The following is a 23225-nucleotide window of genomic DNA, read 5'->3' as shown; positions in this document are numbered from 1 at the left end:
ACGAGCATGGGGGCTTCAAGTTCTGCTGCGGTATTGGATAGTTTGAAAGCAATCTCCTGACTTGAAGATAAGTTGGATGAGGAGGAAGAGGACCATTTGAGAAGCTTGTTCTGAAAGATTAAGGATGGAAGTGGGAGAGGGAGGTTATTTACCAAAGGAGTAAGTAGTTCCACACAGTGCAGACTGAGTGAAAGAGAGGAAGGTTGGGGCCAGGGATGGAAGGAATGCTGGGATTCATTGGCCTCCAGCTTTAGAAAACAAATGGCTTGAGCATTCCCTGGTCTCCTGGTCACAGCCCCAAATAGAAGGCCTTCAGCATCTATGTTCCCTGCCCCATCCCCGCTCTCTGCTCCTAGCATTCTCCCCCATACACCCTCCTGCTTCCCTTTAAACCTTCCTATGGAGTCAGACTCACCTGGATTCATTGTGTTTCATACTGCAGGCAGGCAGTAGGGCTCATTACGTTCAGGACTCACTGAGGCCTTTGTGGGGCAGTGAAATGCGAGCTAAAATGAGGGCAGGAGGGCGCAAGTTTAGATCTTGCTCAGCTACCTACTAGTAAATGGGGACGTGTTACTACCTCCACAACTTCAGTTTCTTCATTTACAAAGTAGTAATACCAATAATAATACCAACAGAGATGAGAGTGGGTTAAAGTGAGGTGATATACATAGAAGCAACTGCAGGGTGCTGCCTGGCGTTTATAAATGCTTGTGATAATAAACACACTCCTTGAAATATGACTTCCGTGACAGCTCTCACCTTCTCTTTCACTGGGACAGTGCTTGGTGCCTACTTGGTGCTTAATAATGAATGAATAAGAATATACTTGGGGGATTATAAAGCTTTTAAACAGATATAATATTTTCCCCCCAAACCCACTTCTTCATTCTTTTATCCTTACCTTTTCATAACAATCTTCAGAATTAAATCATCCCTGCTTTTATCCCAGGAAATAATTAGGTCTCTCTTGTGAGTCTGATTTTTTTGTAGGTCTCTATTTGAGGACAGAGACCTCCTTTATTTTACTTTAAATTTCCAGCTGCAAGGTCTGCCCTCATGCGTGCAATAAATGGAGTTGAATTGGAATGAACCTTAAATAGGTTAAATCCAGCGTTTTCTCGAGTGTATTCAGATTGTTCCCTCATTAACTCCATTCTCCACCAACATCAGATATTCCTGTTGATTTTTTTAAAGCAGTTAAAACCTGTTTCCTTCTTTTATCCCTGCAAGCCCTCCTGAATCCTCCCTTACGCACTCTCTCTCTCATTTATAACTCATCCAGGTTCCTCTTTTATTTGATGTATTCGTATCTAGATAACATTTCCTTTCTTCACCCTATTCAACCCCTATAAATCTTCCCTTGAAATGTTCCCTCATTCTGTTTGTCTCGTAAGTGACATCAGAATCCCTACTTCCTGATTACATCATTCATTTTTTCCTAATCACCTCCTCCAGTTCCATTGCCTGATGATCATAACACTCATTGTTGCCACGTTTACCTGTCATTTTTCTTCTTGCTCCCCTTCATCTTCCTAACATGGCTTTTCATGTTGTCTGGGTGGGGTCTGTAGGGCTGGGGGAAGAATTAGCCCCGTTACCTGTGCTTTCACAGGTGGATGGAGTGAGAAGGTTAGACGGTTGGGGGATAAAGTCAGTTATTGTGCATATGTCTTTATCCTTTTTTTCTTATCTTTTCTTACTTCTACCAAGATTGATTTGCAGGGATTTGTGGCCTATTGTAGGTGAGATTAAGAGCCTCTGCAAATTCCCTTTGATTTTTTTTTTGATGTGCGTATTTCTTTTTATGAAAAAAAGTATATAGCATTCTTCTAACCGTTATCTTAAATCGAATTTTTCTTTCCATTTTGATGTGTTCAGTGCGGATCCTGACTTAGCCATTGACATTTGTCGTCATATTTTTTTAAGAGGACAGCCTCATGCCCATCCATCGCTCTTGATTGGGCAGCTTTAGTCACATTCTCACGGCTCCCACGCAGGTGGGCTTGGCGTTAAGCATCGTGACGAACAGTTTGTAATAAAACACAAGGTGGGTCTTGGAATAAAACACAAACACTTGTCAGAGTCACTCAGATCACCATGGAAGACCTTGTCCGCGTGAGAAGCTGAGCTCGCACGCTATTCTTCCCTCTTCCAAGGAGCTCTGTACGGTTTGCCAGGGAGCACCTTCCGACTTAGGCCTTAGGGCGGTGTTTTGCTGCTCTATTTATGGTGAAACACTTCTTGAGGGCCATTTGGATGTGTAGGGATTGTCTGGAAATGGGTGACTACCATCCGTGACCATGTTTCAAATGAAACTCTATGACTTCTTCTCTGAGACCAGAGTGAAGCTGGCATTTCTTTCCCCACCTGCCGCCTTCTTCCTTCCACCCCAAAAGCTCTGATGATAGGGCTGTGGATTTTGTATATACACATTCGTTTATATAGCTCTGAATCTCAGCCTATGTAAGGTACACAAGGAGTAGTTTTGGCCAGTATACCGCCCCATGAGAGATGAGTGTGTATAAGTATTTATTAAGGAGCTATTTCCACTGGCTGGCATCCTGTAATTCAGGCCTTGTCTGGTTGCAAGTTACAGAAACCCAATTCAAACTACCTTAGCAAAAAAGAATGCAAAAGATCAGAGGGATTTTGGCTCATATAACTGAAAAGTTCAGGAGATGCTGCTAATGTAAGGTGAGGCTGTACACAGTACCTAAACAAGGTCATCATCAATGTTTTCCATCTCTTGGCCCTTCTTTCCCCTCGGTTGGCTTCTTGTTCACAAAGGCTCTCCCCTTTGGTCAAAGATGGTCAAAGGTAGTTCAGATTTACATCCCACCAGCCTAGGTATCTATCAGAAAAAGAATTCTTTTCTAGTAATTCCAGCAAAATTCTCAAGGTAGGGTTCATATTATCCCAGGTTGGATCTTCTTTTTATTCCTAAGCCAAGATGCTCTGTCACACTGGTGTGATGCAGAGCTCTGATTGGCCAGGCCTAGGTCACATGCCCACCTCCAGATCCAGGCAGGTCAGCCCCACCCAACCACATGGACCAAGAGCAGGGAAGGGTTGGTTCCCCAAAGGTCAGCATGGGTTCAGTAAATAGAAGCAGCTCAGGCCAGACAAGAGACATCCATCCACTAGAGGCATACAGTCTACACTGGGTGAAAGAAAACAGGGAAAGCTGAATGGGCTCTAAGGAAAAGACTGCTATTCAAGAGGAGTTGATGAAATTAGGAAAAGCTTCATAAATAAGTGACAGGGATTCAGGGTACTAATATAGGCCAAATACTTAGTGCCTTTTTGGTGAGCAAAAAGAGTTTCTTCATTTTTTCATTCACGTAGACAGAGGAGGTGTGGTAGGCTGAATAATGGCCCCCAAATACATCCATGTACTAATCACTGGAACCTATGAATGTTACGTTGCATGGCCGCAAGGACTTTGCTGATGTGATTAAGTTAAGGCTCTTGAGATGGGGACAGTGTCCTGAATGATCCAGATAGACCCAGTGTAATCACAAGGGTCCTTATAAGAGGAAGGAGGGAGGAGTTGGAGGAGAAGGAGACGTAATGATGGAAGCAGAGACTGGAGTGATGTGCTTGAAGGTGGAGGAAGGACCACAGCCAAGGAAGGCCGGAAGCGGAAAAAGGCAAGGAAGCGGATTCTCCACCAGAACCTCCGGAAGGAACCAGCCCTGCTGACACACTGACCGTAGCCCAGTGAGACTGATTTCATACTTCTGACACCCCCCCCCACCCCAGAACTGTAAGAGAATAAATGTGTGTTGTTTTTAACCACCGAGATCATGGTAATTTGTTCCAGTGGCAAACCAGAAACTCATGCAGAAGGGCTTCAGAGGGGGAGGAGCTGAATTTGAGGATGATGAGGTGCGACAAGCAGCTGAGGGAGAGACTGAGCCCTCCAGACTACGAGACAGCACGGTGGGAGCACAGAGCGTCGTGGGGGGACCACGGTGTCACAGCAGGGGACGCGCAGCAGAGGAAGTGCGATCCTGGAGCTCGCTTGTTCCACAGCACAGAATTGGGGCTTCCTACTGAAGACCGGGGAAAGCTTGGGAAAGCTTTTAAAAGTAAAATCACGTAATTTGAAAGGTCATTCTGGCAGCTGTAAGGAGGGTGAGTTGACTGAAGATGAAGAATGTAAGACACAGACTGAGAAATCACTTAGGAGACTTTCCTAGTTGTCCCAGCAAGAAATGAGGAGGACTTAGCTAAGGGAAACCGTGAGGATGGATAAAGGGGCAGAATTAGAGAGACTTAGTAACTGATGAGATTTGGGAGGATAATAAGGAAGAGGACTCACTAGCTTCTGGTTTCAGTGACTAGGGGGACAGTTGACCAGGAAAGAAAATATTGGAAGAGGAGTGGATTGGAGAGGAAGATAATTAGCTCCATTTAGGGTGTGATGATCTGGTCATCCAGTAGGTAAGTGGTCATGTCCAGTTGACACCTAGAAACGGGTCTGGATCTCAGGAGAGGTGCCTGGGCCCATCTGGATTGGAAATAACAGATCGTTATAGTCATCAGTGGGTATAATTCGGTGGTACAAGCAAGCTGAGTGGACAGGCTCACCCAGAAGAGCGGGCTGGAGAAGGTCGAGGCAGAATCCTGGGGCAGCTTTACTAGGCGTACGGGAAGGACTGAGGGAGAGTGGCCAGAGGGGCAGCAGGAAAACCGTGAGACCAAAACTGGCATTGCTAGGTACTCTGGGATCTTACAGAGTAAAACGAAAGCTGACGGTATACTCAGAAAACATTTAAGCTGAGTCCAGATTGCAAGAAAACTGCAAAGACAACTATAAGTCTTGACTAATTGCCCTAATTTTCTGTGCCATCAAGAGCTCCCAGAACCACACAGGAGTTCTCCGGGCAGCACTGTGTTCCTAGGGGGAAGGGTCGTGAAACTTTCGATCAGAGTTATTCTTGTAGAATTGGTTGCACTAGGCTGGTTTCTTCCTTCCTTATCCTTTCAGAGAGCTGATAGATTATTCTCATTTTGGTTTTGGTTTCATGCCTTTTTTTATTATAAAAGTAATGTGTGTGCTCATCATTAAAAGCGGAGATAATGCAGAAGCATATTAAAATAAAAAGTAAAATTCCCTTGGTCCTACGTCTCAGAAGTAACCATTATTAAAAATATTTAAAAACTAGTAAATGGCCTTTCAGTTATTTTTATATATTTACAACTATAATACAGGTAACATTTTTGTGTCATAAAAATGGGATAATACCGTGCATACTGTTCAACAACTAGCTTTTTAATTTATTTCTCATGGACATCCTTCCATGCCAGTATAATATAGAACAACCTCATTCTTTTTAATGCGGCATAGTGCTACATCGTATGGATATACAGTAGTTTATTTAATCATACCCCTGTGTGCATTTTTGGTTATTTATACATCTCTATTATTGTGAATAATGTATGAAATGTCTTTGAATGTACATCTTTTCACACTTGTAGAAGTATTCCAAAGAGAGATCTGTAGAAGCAGAATTGCTGGGTCAAGTCTATCAGTGTTTAAATTTTTGATGGAAGCTGCCAGATAGCAGTCCATGAAGGCTGGATGGAAACTATGGAGACTCTGAATAAATACTTATGTTTAGTTTCCGCTTAAAGTGTTGTGTTTAGCACACACTTTGGCTAACTCTTCTCTTCTGAGTTCCTAGGAGTCTGGCTGACGTTCTGTGTTTGTCGAAACCTAAAATCTGAGCAGAGAGAGGGAATAGAAGAGTGAGATGAACCGTAAGTGGGATACTCTGCAGGGTGGGTGTGGCTTCAGTGGAGTGGAGTCAGGGCTGGGCTTTCAGGACCCCGCCGGTCCAGCCTTCTGTAACCCCCAAGTGCCTGGACATGACCTGCCTTGAAAAGAGCCCAGTGGGAGATGGGCGGACAGTGGGGCATAGACTGAATGGCCACGCTGTCCAGGGCAGGGTGTGTCCTCTGGTTGAAGTTTATGTCCTAGTGGGGAAGGTGGACAGTAAACAAACAGATGTGTGGATGTTTTGGGCGGTGACAAGTGCTGTGAAGAAGAGTGAAGCAGGTGAGGGGCAGAGTGGCAGGTGGCAGGAGGGCTGTTTTACCCGGAGTGTCAGGCACGGCCTCCCTGAAGATTGCCGTCTGTGCAGAGACCTGAAAGAGCAGATGAGTGAACCAAGCCTAAGGTCTCGGGGAAGCATATTCCACGCAGAAGGAGCTCAAGCTAACGTGACCAGAATGGGAGGAAGTACAGCAAGTCTGAGCACCAGCAAGGCTGGCAGTGTGGCTGGAGTGTGTGAGCAGGTGCAGAGGGTGTGTGTGTGTGTGTGTGTGTGTGTGTGTATTAGGCTGGGTTCTCCAGAGACACAGAACCAGTAGGAGATACATATGTATATACGTAACATATTTTATATATACATAATATATATTTATGTATTAATACATTTATAATACAGAATATCCTATTATATTTATTATGAATAGTATATATATACTATTACATATATACTTTATATAATATATTTTAATATATTATATATTTTATTTATAATAAATATATAAATATATTTTAAAAATATATAGATTTTAATATATTTTTATATATTATATATTTTTTAAATATATAAAATATATAAATAAAAATATATTTATTATATATTTTAAATATGTAATTATGTCTATACTTTATATATACTCATATATAGTATATATATAATTACAGAATATAGTATATATAGAGTATATATATAGTATAGTATAGTATATAGTATATATATTATAGAATATAGAATACATATATATAAAAAGAGATTTATTGTGAGGAATTGGCTCACGTGATTATGGGGGCTGAGAAGTCTCAAGACCTGCAGGCAGTGAGCCCATGGTGTAGGTTCCAGTCCGAGGGCAGGAGAAGACCGATGTCCCAGATCAACCAGTCAGGCAGCTGAAGTTCCTTCTTACCCCACCTTCTGTTCTACTCAGGCCTTCAACAGATTGTATGAGGCCCCCTCACACTGGGGAGGGCAGTCTGCTTTACTCAGTCTACCAGTTCAAATGTTACTCTCATCTAGAATAAGGTATGACCAAATGTCTGGGCAACCGTAGCCCCGTCAGGTTGACACATAAAATGAACTACCACAGGTGTCTGACATAGCCTGGGGACCAGCGCTTCTGGGCTGTGCTGTTCACTGGCCCACATTCAGTCCATGAGCCCTTGAAATATGACCAGTGCTGGACACTGAAGTGATGTTCAGCATGTTGGGTTAAATGAAACATATTATTACAGGTAATCACACTGTACTTTGTGCTTTTTACATGTTGTTGGTAGAAGATTTGAAATTACATAAGTGGCTCACATTGTATTTCTGTTGGGTAGCGCTGGGCTGTAGGCCTTGTAGGAGTCTGCATTTCACTCTGAGTATCTTGGGAGGTGAGTGGAGGGTTTTGAGATTGGGAGTGACTTGCTCTAACTTGGGTTTGAAGTTAATTCACCTGCTGCCCTGGGGCATATGCAGTAGAGGGGCGGCGGGGGTGGTGGCAGCAGAGCCGGTGGGAGGCCTTGGCGGAGGAGGAAGGGGCGATGGTGACCTGGGCTCTGCAGGGGCAGCGGGGAGGGGGAAGAAGTGGTCAGACCTGGGAGATGTTCGCCGAGGAGATCCAGCAAGCTTTGCTGATGCACTAAATGGGGGCTGGGAGCCAAACCAGGTGACTCCTGTGTGTTCGGCCTGAGCATGGTGAGTGAAGGGTGGAGCCGTTGGCTGAGATGGGAAAGGCTCGGGGTATGTTCACTAAACGCATGAAGCACCTTTTCTGAGAGTAGGAAGAAAAAAAGTAGTGGCTAGACATGCAAAAGGGAAGTCAGACCTTAGAAGAGGTAAATCAACAAGACTCAAACGGTGTGTCCAAAGGCGGTGAAACAGAGGAGGTGCTCACAGGTGTGTGGGAGGAACCGCAGGAGACAGGCGGACAAGCGTAGAGAGGGGTGAGGCAGGTCTGATGGTGTCGGGAGAAGCAGTAGCCCAGTCAGGCCAGAAAAGGAGAGAGGGACAGAGAGGTTGGCTCCAGATACCTGCCTCCCTCTCCAAAGCCTGGAAATGATCTCTCCCCAGTCATCCACACACACACACAGACACTTGCATGCACACATACATATAAATGATCTGTAATGGTGCTTTTAAAGCTGTAAGGGAAAAGTTGACATATTTGAACATTTAAAAATTTTAAAACTACTGTACAAGGAAAGGTACTCTAAATAAGTTGTAAAAAGTGAAAGGCTGGAAAATATAATTTGTATAGCAGGCAAAGGATTAATATCCAGCATAAATGAAGAGTTCTTACACATCAGTAAGAAAACTGGGCAGAGGGTTTAATTAGGCAATTTTCAAATAAAGAAATGCACATGACCAATTTGAAAAGATTCTAAGTGCCTGGCAAAAATTGAAATGATGAGACTTCAGTGTCGGTAGGGCACGGGGCGTGTAGGAAGAACTGGCCTCACGCACTTGGTTGGGAGTGTAACTTTAGTAGCTTTTCGCGGAGGACAATTGGGCTGTGTCTGGTAATATTGCAAATGAGCAGGATCTTAATCCAGCAAAAGCGTATCTGTGCATTCATCCTGTAAAGATGCTGGTACGTGTGTACAAAGAAACAAGTAGAAGAATGTTTATTATAGCACATTTAGCTATTTTAATCGCTAACACTTGCAAACAATCTAAATGTTCGTCAACAGGAGGATGGGTAAATTATGGTACATCTTTGCCCATTAATATGATGTGCATTTTTTTAAAGACCTATGAATACACTGATATGAAAAAGATCTTCAAAAGTGCGGGTAGGCAGAAAGAAATTGCAGTATGGGATGCCTTTAGCTAATTAATAGCTGTATTTGTATTTGGGTAGATATACTTATAAATACCTAGAAGAAGGTCTGGAAGAGTAAACGCCAGATTGCTAGCTGGTTACCTCTGGAAGAGGAGTAAGGATGCAGGGCATGGGGCAAAGTGGGAAGTTTGTGTTCCGCTTCTAAGAAACCATCACCATCACGAGGGGTTATTTCTGAAACGACATAGTAAACTGTGCTGAGGCGGAGACGGGTCTAGGTACACCCAGGTCGACGTTATTCCTCTGATCTTCCATCCATCATTCTTGGACTTTCTGGTGAAGGGGAGGGTCTGTGCCCAGCACACAAGGGAGAAACGGTGCTGTGTCCTGAGTGCCTGGTCTTAGACATGGCCCGAGCTCAGGCTGTCCCGTGCTGCTGCAGCCGGCTCTGCCGGCAGGTTCTACAAAGGCTCAGCTGCAGCAGAGAGAGAGCTCAGAGGCTGTCCAGGTCACCTCGGTGGACCAGCTGCGTGGAAATTAATTAGAGGCAGACTGTGTCCCCCGCGGCTCGACTCTCATGATGCTGGAGTCGTTAGCAGTTAGATTCGGCTACAGCTTCCTTCTCCATGTAATGAAAATTTGTTTTGGCAGAAGGAGGCAGGCAGACTGAGGACAGCACAATTTTAATTCCCAGATAGTTTGTCAGGGTCCTTGGGGTGCGGTGACCTCCAGAGATAGGGGTGGTTTTCATCAAATCAGAGACAGCAGTGTACTTATTATTCCTCTGACCACTCAAAACGAAATTCCCTCTGCTATAAACAAGTGTGTCATTCCTGAAGCACAGGGGGTGGTGACCATAGCAACAAATCACCCAAATATTATTTTGTTCTCTGTGCCTTTTGTTAAGCCTCCCTTTCCACAAACAATTTGTGTTTGTTTCAATTGTAAAGAGCTCTCTTTGTTTCTTTTTCTCTTTTTAAACTATATATAGGAACAAAGAAAGAAGTACAAAAAGATCAAGATGCTAGTAAACCTGCAGTTTCATCTCCTAAGAGAACAGCGGCTTCAACCACCAAGCTTCATTCGCCAGGTATTTAAGAAATGTGAACTGTTATCTGTGGAGACTTGAACTTGGAATTTATTTTGTTCAAATGTCATTAATGGAGCAGTGCCAGCCCATGTGGTATGCGTGATGGTTCCAGGGCTTGACATACATGTATGGATGTGTTCTGACTCTAGCTGAAATGAACCAGCTGTTGGCATCATTTTGTCTTAAAACACAAAATGTTATGCTACGTTTAAGTGGTAGAATCTTCTCCGTGTAGGAGTATCTGCTATTCCAACAGAATATAAAATAATTTATAATTGAAAAATAGACTTTGGAGATCTAACTTCAAGAGATAATATTTCCCCAAAAGAAGAAAAACAGAGAAATGGTAGATATCAAATACTTGTTATTTTGTTTATTTACATCCTGATATGAATAAGCTACATAATATCACATGAAAGTTGAAAATTGTTTATTAAGAAAACTCATACTGTAAGGTGTCAACCCCTTTGCAGAATTGAGTGCAATATAACCTCAGAACATTTTCTTTAAGCACAAAAATAGTAGCAGTAATAGCAGCTAATGTTTGAGTTCTTACTGTATACCATGTACAGTCCTAAGCTCTTTAGATATATTCATTTATTTAAGGCCCACAATAACTCGGAGACAGGTACTATTATTGCCTCTCCCTTTACATGTGAGGAAATTGAGGTACAGAGATTTTTGTTAATTTGCCCAGAGTCACAGGAAATAAGTAGTAGAGTATTGGTTTGAATGCAGGCACTCTGAATCCCAAAACTGCACTCTTAGTTGCCACACTGTTAACCAGAATGCTTGGAGAATAGTGAACTTTTTAATATTTCTGGTAAATTAAAAATGTATAGGAAGTAATCCAAAGCCACACACGAGAGGGTCAGGAGACAAAACCTGTTACCAATCGAAAGTTCGCGTGCATGATGCACAGTGAGGCCAAACAAACGGAAATTTCGGAGTTTGGAGTAGAGAAAGGTTTATTGCAGGCCCATGCGAGGAGATGGGTGGCTTGTACCCACAAACCCCGAACTGCTCAAAGGGTTTCAGCAAAGCATTTTTAAAGGCAAGGTAAGGGAGGGGCGTGGTTAGTTGTTGCAAACTTCTTTGTGTCGAAATCCTTTGTTCTTGCAGCTGTGCGTGTAGGTCAGGTTAGGCTGTTCCTGTAAACCTCCAACAAGACAAATGCTTTCCTCTGTTCTGCAACTTTTTTTCTCTATAAGAATGACCTTCTTAAAGGTCAGAGCCTTGAGAATAGGCTATCCTGTATATTTCAGGCTATAGGCAACATTCTTTTACAAAAGGTGCAGAGCCAGCATGACTAAGCAGAGGCAGCAAAGCAAAAGAAACAGATCTAATATGGAGTCAGATACAAGCCCAGTGCCTAAAGAGGGTGGGAGATGAGATCGGAGAACCCTTCATAAATCTGGAATTTCTGAAGGGCGGCCCCCTCACGAGACAAATTAGGCAGGGAAAGAAGCTCACCCTGCAGGAGGAGTCTGGCCTGTTGTGCTTTGGCTCTGAGAGAAGGTGGGAAGAGAACCAGTCCTCCCTTAGGAAATCCTCACCTCAATCCACCCTGCCTCAATCAGGGAGCTGGAATGCCGGCTACCACTACAGTCTGAAAATTCAACTTAAAATGCTACAATACTTGTGTCCACTTGGTGAATAAAATGTGAAACTGCTACACACACAAGGAAATAAGCCACTGTGAGTGAGGTCCTTATATTGTAAGTAAATGGATAAATTGTGGTATTTATACAATGGAATTCTATTCACCAATAAAAGAGTAAAGATGTTTTACATTGTGTAATTTCAGGCTTGGTTAAGTTAAACTATACATGTTAACATTTTTAGAATTACCAATAAAATAGAGTTCTGAACCAGTAGGGGGAAAAGTTGGAAACAGAGGTTAAGCAAAATTTAAATCTATATAAATGAAGGCAAAAGAGGGAGAAAGGAAAAAGAAAACAGAGAGAGGAAAGAAGGAAGGGAGGAGGTAGGGATATGGGAGAAATTGAAAGAATAAAATAAGGTATTAGAAATGAATTCAGGGACTTCCCTGGTGGCGCAGTGGTTAAGAATCCTCCTGCCAATGCAGGGGACACAAGTTCCAGCCCTGGTCCGGGAAGATCCCACATGCCACGGAGCAACTAAGCCCGTGCGCTACAACTACTGAGCCTGTGCTCTAGAGCCTGCGAGCCACAACTACTGAGCCCGCATCCACAACTACTGAAGCCTGCACGCCTAGAGCCTGTGCTCCGCAGCAAGAGAAGCCACTGCAATGAGAAGCCCACACACCGCAACGAAGAGTAGCCGCCGCTCGCCGCAACTAGAGAAAGCCCGCGTGCAGCAACACAGCCCAAAATAAACTAATTAATTTAAAAAAAAAAGAAATGAATTTAAAGATGTCATAATGAATGTACACGAACTAAACTCTTAGACTAAATCACAGATTTAGATTACCAGACTGGATTCATTTATTGAACAGTCACAGTATTTATTAAGTGCACATTGTATGATGTAAAATCTAGCTTTAGACTCTTTTACAAAGCACACACCTAAAATATAAGAATACTAGGGAATTCCCTGGTGGTCCAGTGGTTAGGGCTCCACACTTCCATTGCAGGGATCTTAGTTCCTCAACGGGTTCAATCCCTGGTCAGGGAACTAAGATCCCTCATGACACGTGGCAAAAAAAAAAAAAAAAAAAAAAAAAATCCTAAAAGGTTGAAAATAAAAGGACTGAAATATTTATGCCAAGAAAATACGAAACAAAAAAAAGTGTGTGGTATTTTGTATTGAAACATCTTTATTGCGGTATAATTAATAAAGATTAAACTACACATATTGAAAGTGTACAGTTTGGTGAGTTTCGACATATGTATGCACATGTGAAGCCATCACCACAGTCAAGACGACAAACATGTCCACCATCCCCTGGAGTTTCCTGGTACCCCTTTGTCATCCTCTCCACCTAGCCCTTTGCACCCACACACCAATACCCTCTCTGTCCCTAAAGATTAGTTTGGATTTGCTAAAGGTTGATACAGATGGAATCATATAATATATACTCTACCTTTATCTGGCTTCTTTTACTCAGCATGGCTTTTTTGAGATCTAGCCACGTGGCAATAGTCCGTTCCTTTTTATTGGTGAATAGAATTCCACTGTGTAAATACCACAGTTTATCCATTTACCTATTGAGAGACTTCGGGGGTTTTTCCCCAAGGATTTGACTATTATAAATGAAGCTACTATGCACATTTGTACAAGTCTTGCTATGGCCTTCTGTTTTTATTCCTCTTGGCAAATAGCTAGGAGTGGAATGCCTGAGTCATATGGTAGCTATGTGTTTAACTTTTTAAAACTGTTTAAAAGTTTTCCAAACTGTTTTCCAAAGTGGTTTTACCATTTTATATTCCCATCGGTGGTGTCTCAGAGATCCAGTTTCTCCACATCCTTGCCAACCCTTGGTATGGTCAGTTTTTTTAATAGTATACGTTATAGTAGGTACACAGTGGTATCTCGTGGTTTTAATTTGCATTTCCCTAATAACTGATGATGTTATAATGTTGAGCATCTTTTTGTTTATTTGACGTCTGTGTATATTCTTTGATAAAATATATATTCCAATCTTTCTTCATTTGGGGTTTTTTGGTCTTCTTTTTATTGAATTTTGAGAGTTTTTATATATTCTGGATACAGTTTTTTCAGCTATGTGATTTGCAACTTTTTCTCCACAATTTGTGGCTTGTTTTGCTTCTCTTAACAATGTCTTTTGAAGATGAGATGTTCTTAATTTTCATGAAGTCCAATTCATAATTTTTTTCTTTTATGGACCCTATTGTGAGTGTTATCTAAAAAATCTTTGCATAACCCAAGGTCACAAAAATTCTCTCCTATATTTTATTCTAAAAAGATTTATAGTTATAGGTTTTATATTTAAGTCTATGATCCATTTAATTTTAATTTTTGTATATAGTGTGAGGTATAGCTTGACTCTCTTTCTGCAGAAGGATATACAATTGATTTCTACTCTGACCATTATTATTTCTCTTCTGCTTACACTGGATTTAATTAGTTAATGTCATTAATTTGAAGTCTTTCTGCTTTTCTAATGTGCACCTAGTACAGTAAATTTTCCTCTATATACTGCTTTTAGCTATATAATCTACAAATTTTGATACATTGGGTTTTCATCTTCATTGAGTTCACAATATTTTCAAGTTTCCCTTTTTGATTTCTTATGTCCCCATGATTATTTAGAAATGTGTTTTTTTAGTTTGCAAATATTTGGGACTTTCCAGAGATCTTTCTGATTTTATTTCTAATTTAATTCCATTGTGGTTGGAGAACATACTTTGGATGACTTGAATCCTTTCAAATTTATTGAGACTTTGTCTTATGACCCACACCAAGGGCTGTCTTGGTGAATCTCTCATATGTGCTTAAAAAGAATGCCTTTTCTGCCGTTTCTGGGTGGACTATTCTACAGTGTCATAGGTCAAGTTTGTTGATAGCATTGTTCAAGTATTCTGTAGCCTTACTGATTTTCTGTCTACTGTTCTATCAGTAATTGAGAGAAGGTTATTGAAATCTCAGCATATAATTGTGGACTTGTCTTTCTCCTTTCAGCTCTATCATCATTTTGCTTTGTGTATTTTGAAGCTCTGCTATTAGGTGCATAAATGTTTAGGATTTTTTATCATTTTGATGAATTTCCCACTATCATTATGAAATGACCCTCTATCCCTGGTAATATTCTTTTCCCTGAAATCTACTTTATTCAATATTAATAGTGCCACTCAGCTTTCTATTCATTTCAGCATGGAATACCTCTTTCCATACTTCTCCTTTTCATCTATTTGTCTCTTTATATTTAAGTTGGTTTTTTATAGGCAGTTTGTCATTGGCTCTTCCATTTTTATCCAATCTCAAATCTCTACCTTTGATGTACATTTAATGTTATTGGTTTGATTGGGAGTAAATCTACCATCTTGCTATTATTTTCTATTCATCCCACATATTCTTTTTTCCCCCTATTTTACTGCCTTCTTTCACATTACTTATTTTTTATGATTCCGTTCCTCCCCTTGGTTGATGTATTAGCTACCTATATCTTGTTGTTGTGTTATTTTAGTGGTGGTTTTAAGGTTCAGAGTCTACATCTTTAACTTTACACATTCTAGGTTCAAGTGGTATTATATCACTTCACATATAGCATAAGAGTTACAACAGTATCCTGCCATCTCTCTCCTCCTGGCATTTGTGCTACTGTTAGCAAACATTTTCCTTCTACGTATGTTCTGTGTATAAACCCACACTACATTGTTATTTTTGATTATCAGCACTCAGTTTTCTTCTTAAGCAAAAGTCTTTTAGATTTACTCAATGAGTTCTCACTGCTGGTGCTCTTCATTCCTTTATGTGGATCCAGATTTCTATCTGGTATCATCTTTCTTCTCCCCGAAGGATTTCCTTTAAATTTTCTTATAGTGGAGGTTTCCTGGTGATAAAATCTTCCTGGTTTTGTTTACCTTCATTTTTGAGAGATACTTTTATTTCATTCAGAATTCAAGTTGGCATTATTTTTTTCTTGAGGTATTTAAAGATGTTGTTCCACTGTCTTTTGGTTTGAATGGTTCCCAGTTTAAAATGGACTGTCATCCTTATCTTTATTTCTCTGTGCCTATGTGTCTTTTTCTTCTCTGACTGCTTTAAAGATGTTCTCTTTATCACTGGTTTGGAGCAAATTGATTACACTATACCTTGGTGGCATTTTCTTTGTGGTATTGTTTTTTTTTTTTTTTTTTTTTTTTTTTAATTTTTTTATTTATTTTATTTATTTATTTATTTATTTATTTTTTTAATAGCTACTTTATTTATTTATTTATTTTTGGCTGTGTTGGGTCTTCGGTTCGTGCGAGGGCTTTCTCCGGCTACGGCAAGTGGGGGCCACTCTTCATCGCGGTGCGGGGACCGCTCTTCATCGCGGTGCAGGGACCGCTCTTCATCGCGGTGCGCGGGCCTTTCACTATCGCGGCCCCTCCCGTTGCGGGGCACAGGCTCCAGACGCGCAGGCTCAGTAGTTGTGGCTCACGGGCCCAGCTGCTCCGCGGCATGTGGGATCTTCCCAGACCAGGGCTCGAACCCGTGTCCCCTGCATTAGCAGGCAGACTCTCAACCACTGCGCCACCAGGGAAGCCCTGTGGTATTGTTTTTTTGTGCTTGAATTTTCTTGAGATTCTTTGATCTGTGGGTATGTAGGTTTCATCAAATTTGAAAAATTTTGCCCATTATTTCTTCAAAAATTTTCCACCCTAACAGCCTCATATCCAGGGACTCCAATTATGCATATGTTAGGCCCCTGGTAGTTGCCCCACTCCTGTCCAAACTGATACTCTGTTCATTTCTTTCAGTCTTTTTTCTCTGTGTGTTTAATTTTGGCTAGTTTCTCCTGCTATATGTTTGCTAATCTTTTCCTTTCCCTTTTCTTTTTAAAAAGTAACACCCAATTATTAGTTCTATAGGTCATAGTTCCACAGGTCAGACATCCAGGTGTGGCTTCATTGGGTTCTCTGTTCAGCGTATCACAAGGTTGAAATCATGGTTCAGCTAGGCTGAGTTCTTGAATAGAGGCTCTGGAGAAAAATCCACTTTCAAGTGCATCCAAGTTGTTGGTCAAACCACTTCATTGTAGTTGTGGGACTGAGGTCTCTGTTTCCTTGCTGGCTGTCTGTAGGGGCACTTTTAGCTCTTAGGGCCCCCTCATTCCTTGCTATGCAGCTCCCTCCATCTTCAAAGCAGTAATGGGGTGTTGAATGCTTCTCAGGCCTCAAATCTCTGACTTCCCACTCTGCAACCAGTTGGAGAAAACTCTGCTTTTAACAGGCTCACCTGATTAGGTCAGGCTCACCAAGGGTAATCTCCCTCTTTGTATATAATGTTACATAATCGTCATATTCACAGATTCCACTCACACTCAAGGGCGTTTTGCAGGTGTCTTAGTCAGCTCAGGGTGCTATAACAAATACTATACTGGTGGCTTAAACAACAGAAATGTATTTCTCACAGTTCTGGAGCCTGGGAGGTCCAAGATCAAGAGGTCATCTCTCTCATCTCTCTTCTCTTAAGACCACTAATCCCATTCATGAATGCTTCACCCTCATGACCTAATTACTTCCCAAAAGCACCACCTCAGAATACCATCACATTGGGGATTAGAGATTTAACATATGAATTTTGGGAGAACCCAAACATTCAGTTCAAAACAGCAGGATATGTATGCAAGGGAGCAGAAAACTGGAGTCCAGATTACCACAGGGGAATTTCACGCCAGCTTTGGTGAATAGAAACCTATGTAATGGATAATGGACAGACCTGGGGGCACAGTATTTCGGTTCCAGCCTCCCCTCCTTGCTTCCTTCATCCCTCTCGGAGGGTGACTCTCCTTTCTTCAGATTACTGGATACCAAAGAAGAAAGTGAACTGGACCAGTGGTGCCTATATCAGGCCTTGAACCTTCGACTGTCATCTGGATGAGGAGGGCCTGGTGAAGTTGAGGTGTGCTCCCCTCCCCTGCTGATCTGTAGATTGGCTGAGGACGGTCACTGTATTTTATGTCATCAGTCCCATCCCCAAAACAAAACAAGCCATAACAACAAAATTCCCCTGACCTGCGTATTTCTGACCCACTTCTCTCCCCACCTTTGTAGCCAGGCTTGGGAAAGAGTCTTCCATGATCCCCGTCTTTGTCCCTTTGCTTACAAGGGACTCCTCCCCTCGCTGCCGGCTAGCCCCACACCCCACCCCACCCCGCCCATTCCACTGCCCTGCAAAGGCCACAAGTGACCTCCTGGTTATTAAGTCTAAGTGGACATGTCCTGTTCCTTATCATAGCTCTGTGGCATTTGGCATTATTGATCACTCCCTTCCTGAAACTTTCCTTCCTTCAACGCTGTGACACCAGTTCCTACTGGCTCTCTTCCTGCATCTGAAAATGCTTACACTGAGTTGCCTTCACTAGAAACTCTTCTGCAAATTCTAAAGGTTGCCAGGTTGCTTGGCCCAAAAGAATAGACTGAACCAGGTTCAAATCCTGGCTCAGTAGCTCACGTGATGTATGACTTTGGACAAATAATATAACTTCTCTGAGTCTCAGCTGCTTCGTTGGTAAAATAGGAATTATGTCTGTGCTGCAGGTCATGGGGAAGGTGAGTGATAACACATGTAAAGCACCAACATATCAGACCTATTACCCTTCCATGACTCTAAGCTTCTTGATAACAGAAACCATATTTTAAAGGGACACAGGACATTCTGAGGCAGCTGTTTTGACACTGGCATTTTGATAAAATGGCAGCAAAACGCCCCCAGTCCCCACGTCCAAATGGGTCTATCAAAACATTCTGATTGAGTTTTTTTGTTAGCTGAACTGTATTTTGTTAGCTGAACTGTGCTGATAATAATTCACATACTGTAAATTTCACCTTTTTAAAATGTACAATTCAGTGGTTTTTAGTATATTCACTGAATTGTGCAGCTGTCACCACTACTTCCAGAACATTTTCATTTACCCCCAAAAGAAACCCACACCCCTCAGCAGTCACTCCCCATCCCCTGCTTTCCCCAGCCCCTGACAACCACTAGTCTACTTTATGTTTCAGGGATTTGCCTATTCTGGACATTTCATGTAAGTGGAATCATATAGTATGTGGCCTTTTCTATCAGTTTCTTTCATTTAGCATGTTTTCGAGGTTCATCCATGTCAAAACATGGATCAATATTTCATTCCTGATTTTGTCTAAATAATATTCCATTACATGGATATATCATATTTTGTTTATCCACTCATCGGTTGATGGGCATTTGAGTTGTTTCCAACATTTGGCTACTATGGGTAATGCTGCTATGAAAATCCATGTCATTAATCTTTTCTTATGCAGTGTCTAATCTACTCTTAATCCCATCCAGTGTATTTCTCATCTCAGACATTTGAGGTTTTAATCTCTAGAATTTTTATTTAGGTCATTTTTTTTGTCTTCTTTGTTTCAACTTGACATATTCAGTCGTTCCTCCAGCTTCTTGATATATGGCATATAGTTGTAATAACTGTTAATCATAGGTGTCCTTTCTTGGCGGGCTTCAATTGATTGCATTTCCGCCCAGTTATGGGTTGCACATCCCTGCTTATTTGCATGCCTGAGAATTTTTTTAGCTGACAGACATTGTGAATTTTTCCTTTTTGGGTACTGGATTTTTTTTAATCCTGTAAATATTCTTAAGCTTTGTTCTTGGGTGAAACTATGTGACTTGGAAAGAGTTTGAGCATCTTGGGTCTTTCTCATCAGCCTTGTTACGTGGTCCCGACTAGCGATCAGTCGAAGGCTGATTTTATCACAGCACCAGGGCATGACCCTCCCAGGTGTTCTGATGCCCCGGGAATTGCGAGGTTTTCCGCTCTACCAGTGGGAACAAGAACTAATCCTGGCCTCCTGTGAGCTCTTGGGAGTGTTCCCTCTAATCCTGCTTGGAATGCTTTCCCTGGCCTTGGACACTGGCCTCACAGGCTGCACTGATCAGACTTGTCCAGATACTCGAGGGGTCCCTCTGTGTGTCTCTGTCTGTCTCTGTCCTCTTGACTACTCTGACCTGTAACCTCTGACCTCTGAACTTCCCAAGCCCCCAGCTCCACCTTCCCAACTTGGGGAAGCCACCAGGCTCCCCGTGGGTTTCCTGACTCTCTGTGCCGTGGCCTGGAAGGGCACCCAGGCCACAGGGTCAGGTGATTGTAGGGATTGTAGGGGGCACCTCATTTGTTTTCCCACTCTGGGGATCACTGTGCTTCATTTCCTAACATTAATGTCTTGAAATCCACTGACATCTGTTTTGGTCAAGTGTTTTGGGTAGTTTCAGATGAGAAGGGAAATCCCATCCTTACTTCATCTTGGCCAGAAGTAGCTATAATTTTTAATATAAAAATTAAGCAATTGCTATAACACTATTAAACCACGATTTTTCACCCTCAAAGAAAGGAGGCATTCAGATTTACCTTCATAAATAGCACTTGTACTTCTGGTAAATAATAAGAAATTTCCTGAAGATGAGAATATTTTACGTCAATTTTTGTCTAGAGCGTGGATTATAGTAACAGATTTTTCATAGTTGGCTTTGGAAACTCTGGTTGTAACATCCTTTTTTTTTTCTCTCTCTTTTTCTATACATCAAAATAGAAAAGTCTGCTCTTTCTTTGGAGTGGGAAAGGTAAACCTCTTCTTTCTAGGGTACTTATTATATGGCTGGGCGCTGCCCAATTTAGTAATTCCTGCCCTCACCCGTGCTCGGAACTGGCCGGAAGGAAATTTCCTACCCTCATGCCATCTGCCCTTCACCTTTCCCCACCACTAACCAAGTCCAGGCAAACAAGTGCCAGTGCTAAGTAGAAGGTAGTGTGCCGCTGGGCAGATTTTTCTGAAATAAATTTAGATCAGTTTAAGAAAAATAAAGCTTGTCCAGGACCACAAAAAATTTGGCCTGGGGTACTTCCTGGGGTGTCATGCTCGTGCCAGCCTGCAAGAAACGGACTCCCTCTCTGTCAGGATGTGGACCAAACTCACGAAGTGCTTTTCCTTAAGCTGGAGGGCTATCAACGTTGTGTCCTTTCATTCTTTTCTTTCTTGTCTACAAGTGTTAAGGTCATGGGCCTTCTCTGAGATTATAAATATGCAGGTCCCAATGCTGCACTGTTTGCTTGTTATCATGTCAGTTAAGCTTCCAGCTTTAAAATTAAACCAGGCTTTTCCATCCATTAGAATCCTCTGGATAGTGACCAGATGGCTGCAGATGAATTTTTAATGTTCCCTTTCCATTTTGAAGGGTTGTGTTCTTGCTGGCGCTCAGCCTTTGCACGCAAACTGTTTGCATTCACCTTTGTAAGAATATAAGGTTACTCGCTCTTTCCTCTGGGTCGTCAGCTGTCACTGGGACCATCATCGATTCTCTCTGCCCCTAATCAGAGTAATGCAACCAGTAGGATGTGATTGGGGCAAGACTGAGATAATGGGAGAATGTTCTAGACTTAGGGTATGCCCCCAAACCCGTGAGATCTGTCAGAGATGTTGCAGAGTGGATCAGCAGTGCGCTTGAGTGGTGAGAGCCCCGGCGAGGAATCGGAATACCAGAAACCCAGACGCGGCCGGGCCCCTCCTGACACTTGCTTGCCTACCGGCAAGGGCAGGACCTCGTTCCTTTGCATGTCCACTGGGCCGTGCATGTGTCATTCACAGAGCAGGTGCTCGGTAAAAGTCGTCAGATATTTTGGTCCCCACAAAACACCTGACATGAAGTGCACATGTGAAATCGTCTCTGTCTGAAGGTCACCGCAAGACACTGGTCTAGGTATTTCTGTTCATATATTTCACATCGAACACTTGCATTGGGGATAAGCCTCATTAACAGTTGGGAAGTTTACAAGCGTCAGAGAGTAAAAAACTAGTACTTTTACTCTTTCATTTCATTTAACGACTCCCAAACCATCACTAAGCCCCATTTTGAAGGTCTGTGTTTGTATTTTTGTTGTTGTTGTTTTGTTTGTTTTTTGAATTTTATTTATTTTTTTAAAAAACAGGTTCTTCTTAGTTATCTATTTTATACATATTAGTGTTTATATGTCAATCCCAATTTTCCAATTCATCCCACCAGCCCACCCCTCACTTCACTCCTTGGTGTCCATATGTTTGTTCTCTACATCTGTGTCTCTATTTCTGCCTTGCAAACCGGTTCATCTGTACCATTTTTCTAGATTCCAAATATATGTGTTAATATTCGATATTTGTTTTTCTCTTTCTGACTTACTTCACTTTGTATGACAGTCTCTAGGTACATCCACGTCTCTACAAACGACCCAATTTTGTTCCTTTTTATGGCTGAGTAATATTCCATTGTATATATGTACCACAACTTCTTTATCCATTTGTCTGTCGATGGGCATTTAGGTTGCTTCCATGACCTGGCTACTGTAAATAGTGCTGCAGTGAACATTGGGGTGCATGTGTCTTTTTGAATTATGGTTTTCTCAGGGTATATGCCCAGTAGCGGGATTGCTGGGTCATATGGTAATTCTATTTTTAGTATTTTAAGGAACCTCCATACTGTTCTCCGTAGTGGCTGTATCAATTTACATTCCCACCCACAGTGCAAGAGTCTTCCCTTTTCTCCACACCCTCTCCAGCATTTGTTGTTTGTAGATTTTCTGATGATGCCCATTCTAACTGGTGTGAGGTGATACCTCATTGTAGTTTTGACTTGCATTTCTCTAATAATTAGTGATGTTGAGCAGCTTTTCATGTGCCTCTTGGACATCTGTATGTCTTCTTTGGAGAAATGTCTATTTAGGTCTTCTGCCCATTTTTGGACTGGATTGTTTGTTTTTTTAATATTGAGCTGCATGAACTGTTTATATATTTTGGAGATTAATCCTTTGTCCGTTGATTTGTTTGCAAATATTTTCTCCCATTCTGAGGGTTGTCTTTTCATCTTGTTTATAGTTTCCTTTGCTGTTCAAAAGCTTTTAAGTTTCATTAGGTCCCATTTGTTTATTTTTGTTTTTATATCCATTACTCTAGGAGATGGGTCAAAGAAGATCTTGCTGTGACTTATGTCAAAGAGTGTTCTTCCTATGTTTTCCTCTAAGAGTTTTATAGTGTCCGGTGTTACATTTAGGTCTTTAATCCATTTTGAGTTTATTTTTGTGTTTGGTGTTAGGGAGTGTTCTAATTTCATTCTTTTACATGTAGCTGTCTAGTTTTCCTAGCACCACTTACTGAAGAGGCTGTCTTTTCTCTCTTGTATCCTTGCCTCCTTTGTCATAGATTAGGTGACCATAGATTAGACGTGGGTTTATCTCTGGGCTTTCTATCCTTTTCCATTGATCTATATTTCTGTTTTTGTGCCAGTACCATATTGTCTTGATTACTGTAGCTTTGTAGTATAGTCTGAAGTCAGGGAGTCTGATTCCTCCAGCTCCGTTTCTTTCCCTCAAGATTGCTTTGGCTATTCAGGGTCTTTTGTTTCTCCATACAAATTTTAAGATTTTTTGTTCTAGTTTTATAAAAAATGCCATTGGTAATTTGATAGGGATTGCATTGAATCTGTAGATTGCTTTGGGTAGTATAGTCATTTTCACAATATTGATTCTTCCAATCAAAGAACATGGTATATCTCTCCATCTGTTTGTGTCATCTTTGATTCCTTTCATTAGTGTCTTATAGTTTTCTGAGTACAGGTCTTTTATCTCCTTAGGTAGGTTTATTCCTAGGTTTGT

General features: G+C 41.6%; 1 protein-coding gene across 13 annotated transcripts in view; it reads left to right on the top strand.

Moving 5' to 3' along the window:
* The window catches only part of MTUS2 (microtubule associated scaffold protein 2), a 505315-nt gene that overhangs the window by 358178 nt on the left and 123912 nt on the right, over window positions 1-23225 (top strand). For all 13 annotated transcript variants that reach the window (XR_009005942.1, XM_057533086.1, XM_057533075.1 and 10 more), the window contains one exon: window positions 9815-9913. Coding sequence is in view for 12 of the 13 variants with exons in the window: in XM_057533086.1 (XP_057389069.1) it covers window positions 9815-9913 (99 nt within the window). In the remaining variant the exon portion in view is untranslated. The remainder of the gene's footprint in view (window positions 1-9814; window positions 9914-23225) is intronic.

The sequence above is a fragment of the Balaenoptera acutorostrata genome, chromosome 18 (assembly GCF_949987535.1).
Source record: "Balaenoptera acutorostrata chromosome 18, mBalAcu1.1, whole genome shotgun sequence".
Classification (NCBI taxonomy): domain Eukaryota; kingdom Metazoa; phylum Chordata; class Mammalia; order Artiodactyla; family Balaenopteridae; genus Balaenoptera; species Balaenoptera acutorostrata.
This window is presented reverse-complemented; position numbering and strand designations above follow the sequence as displayed.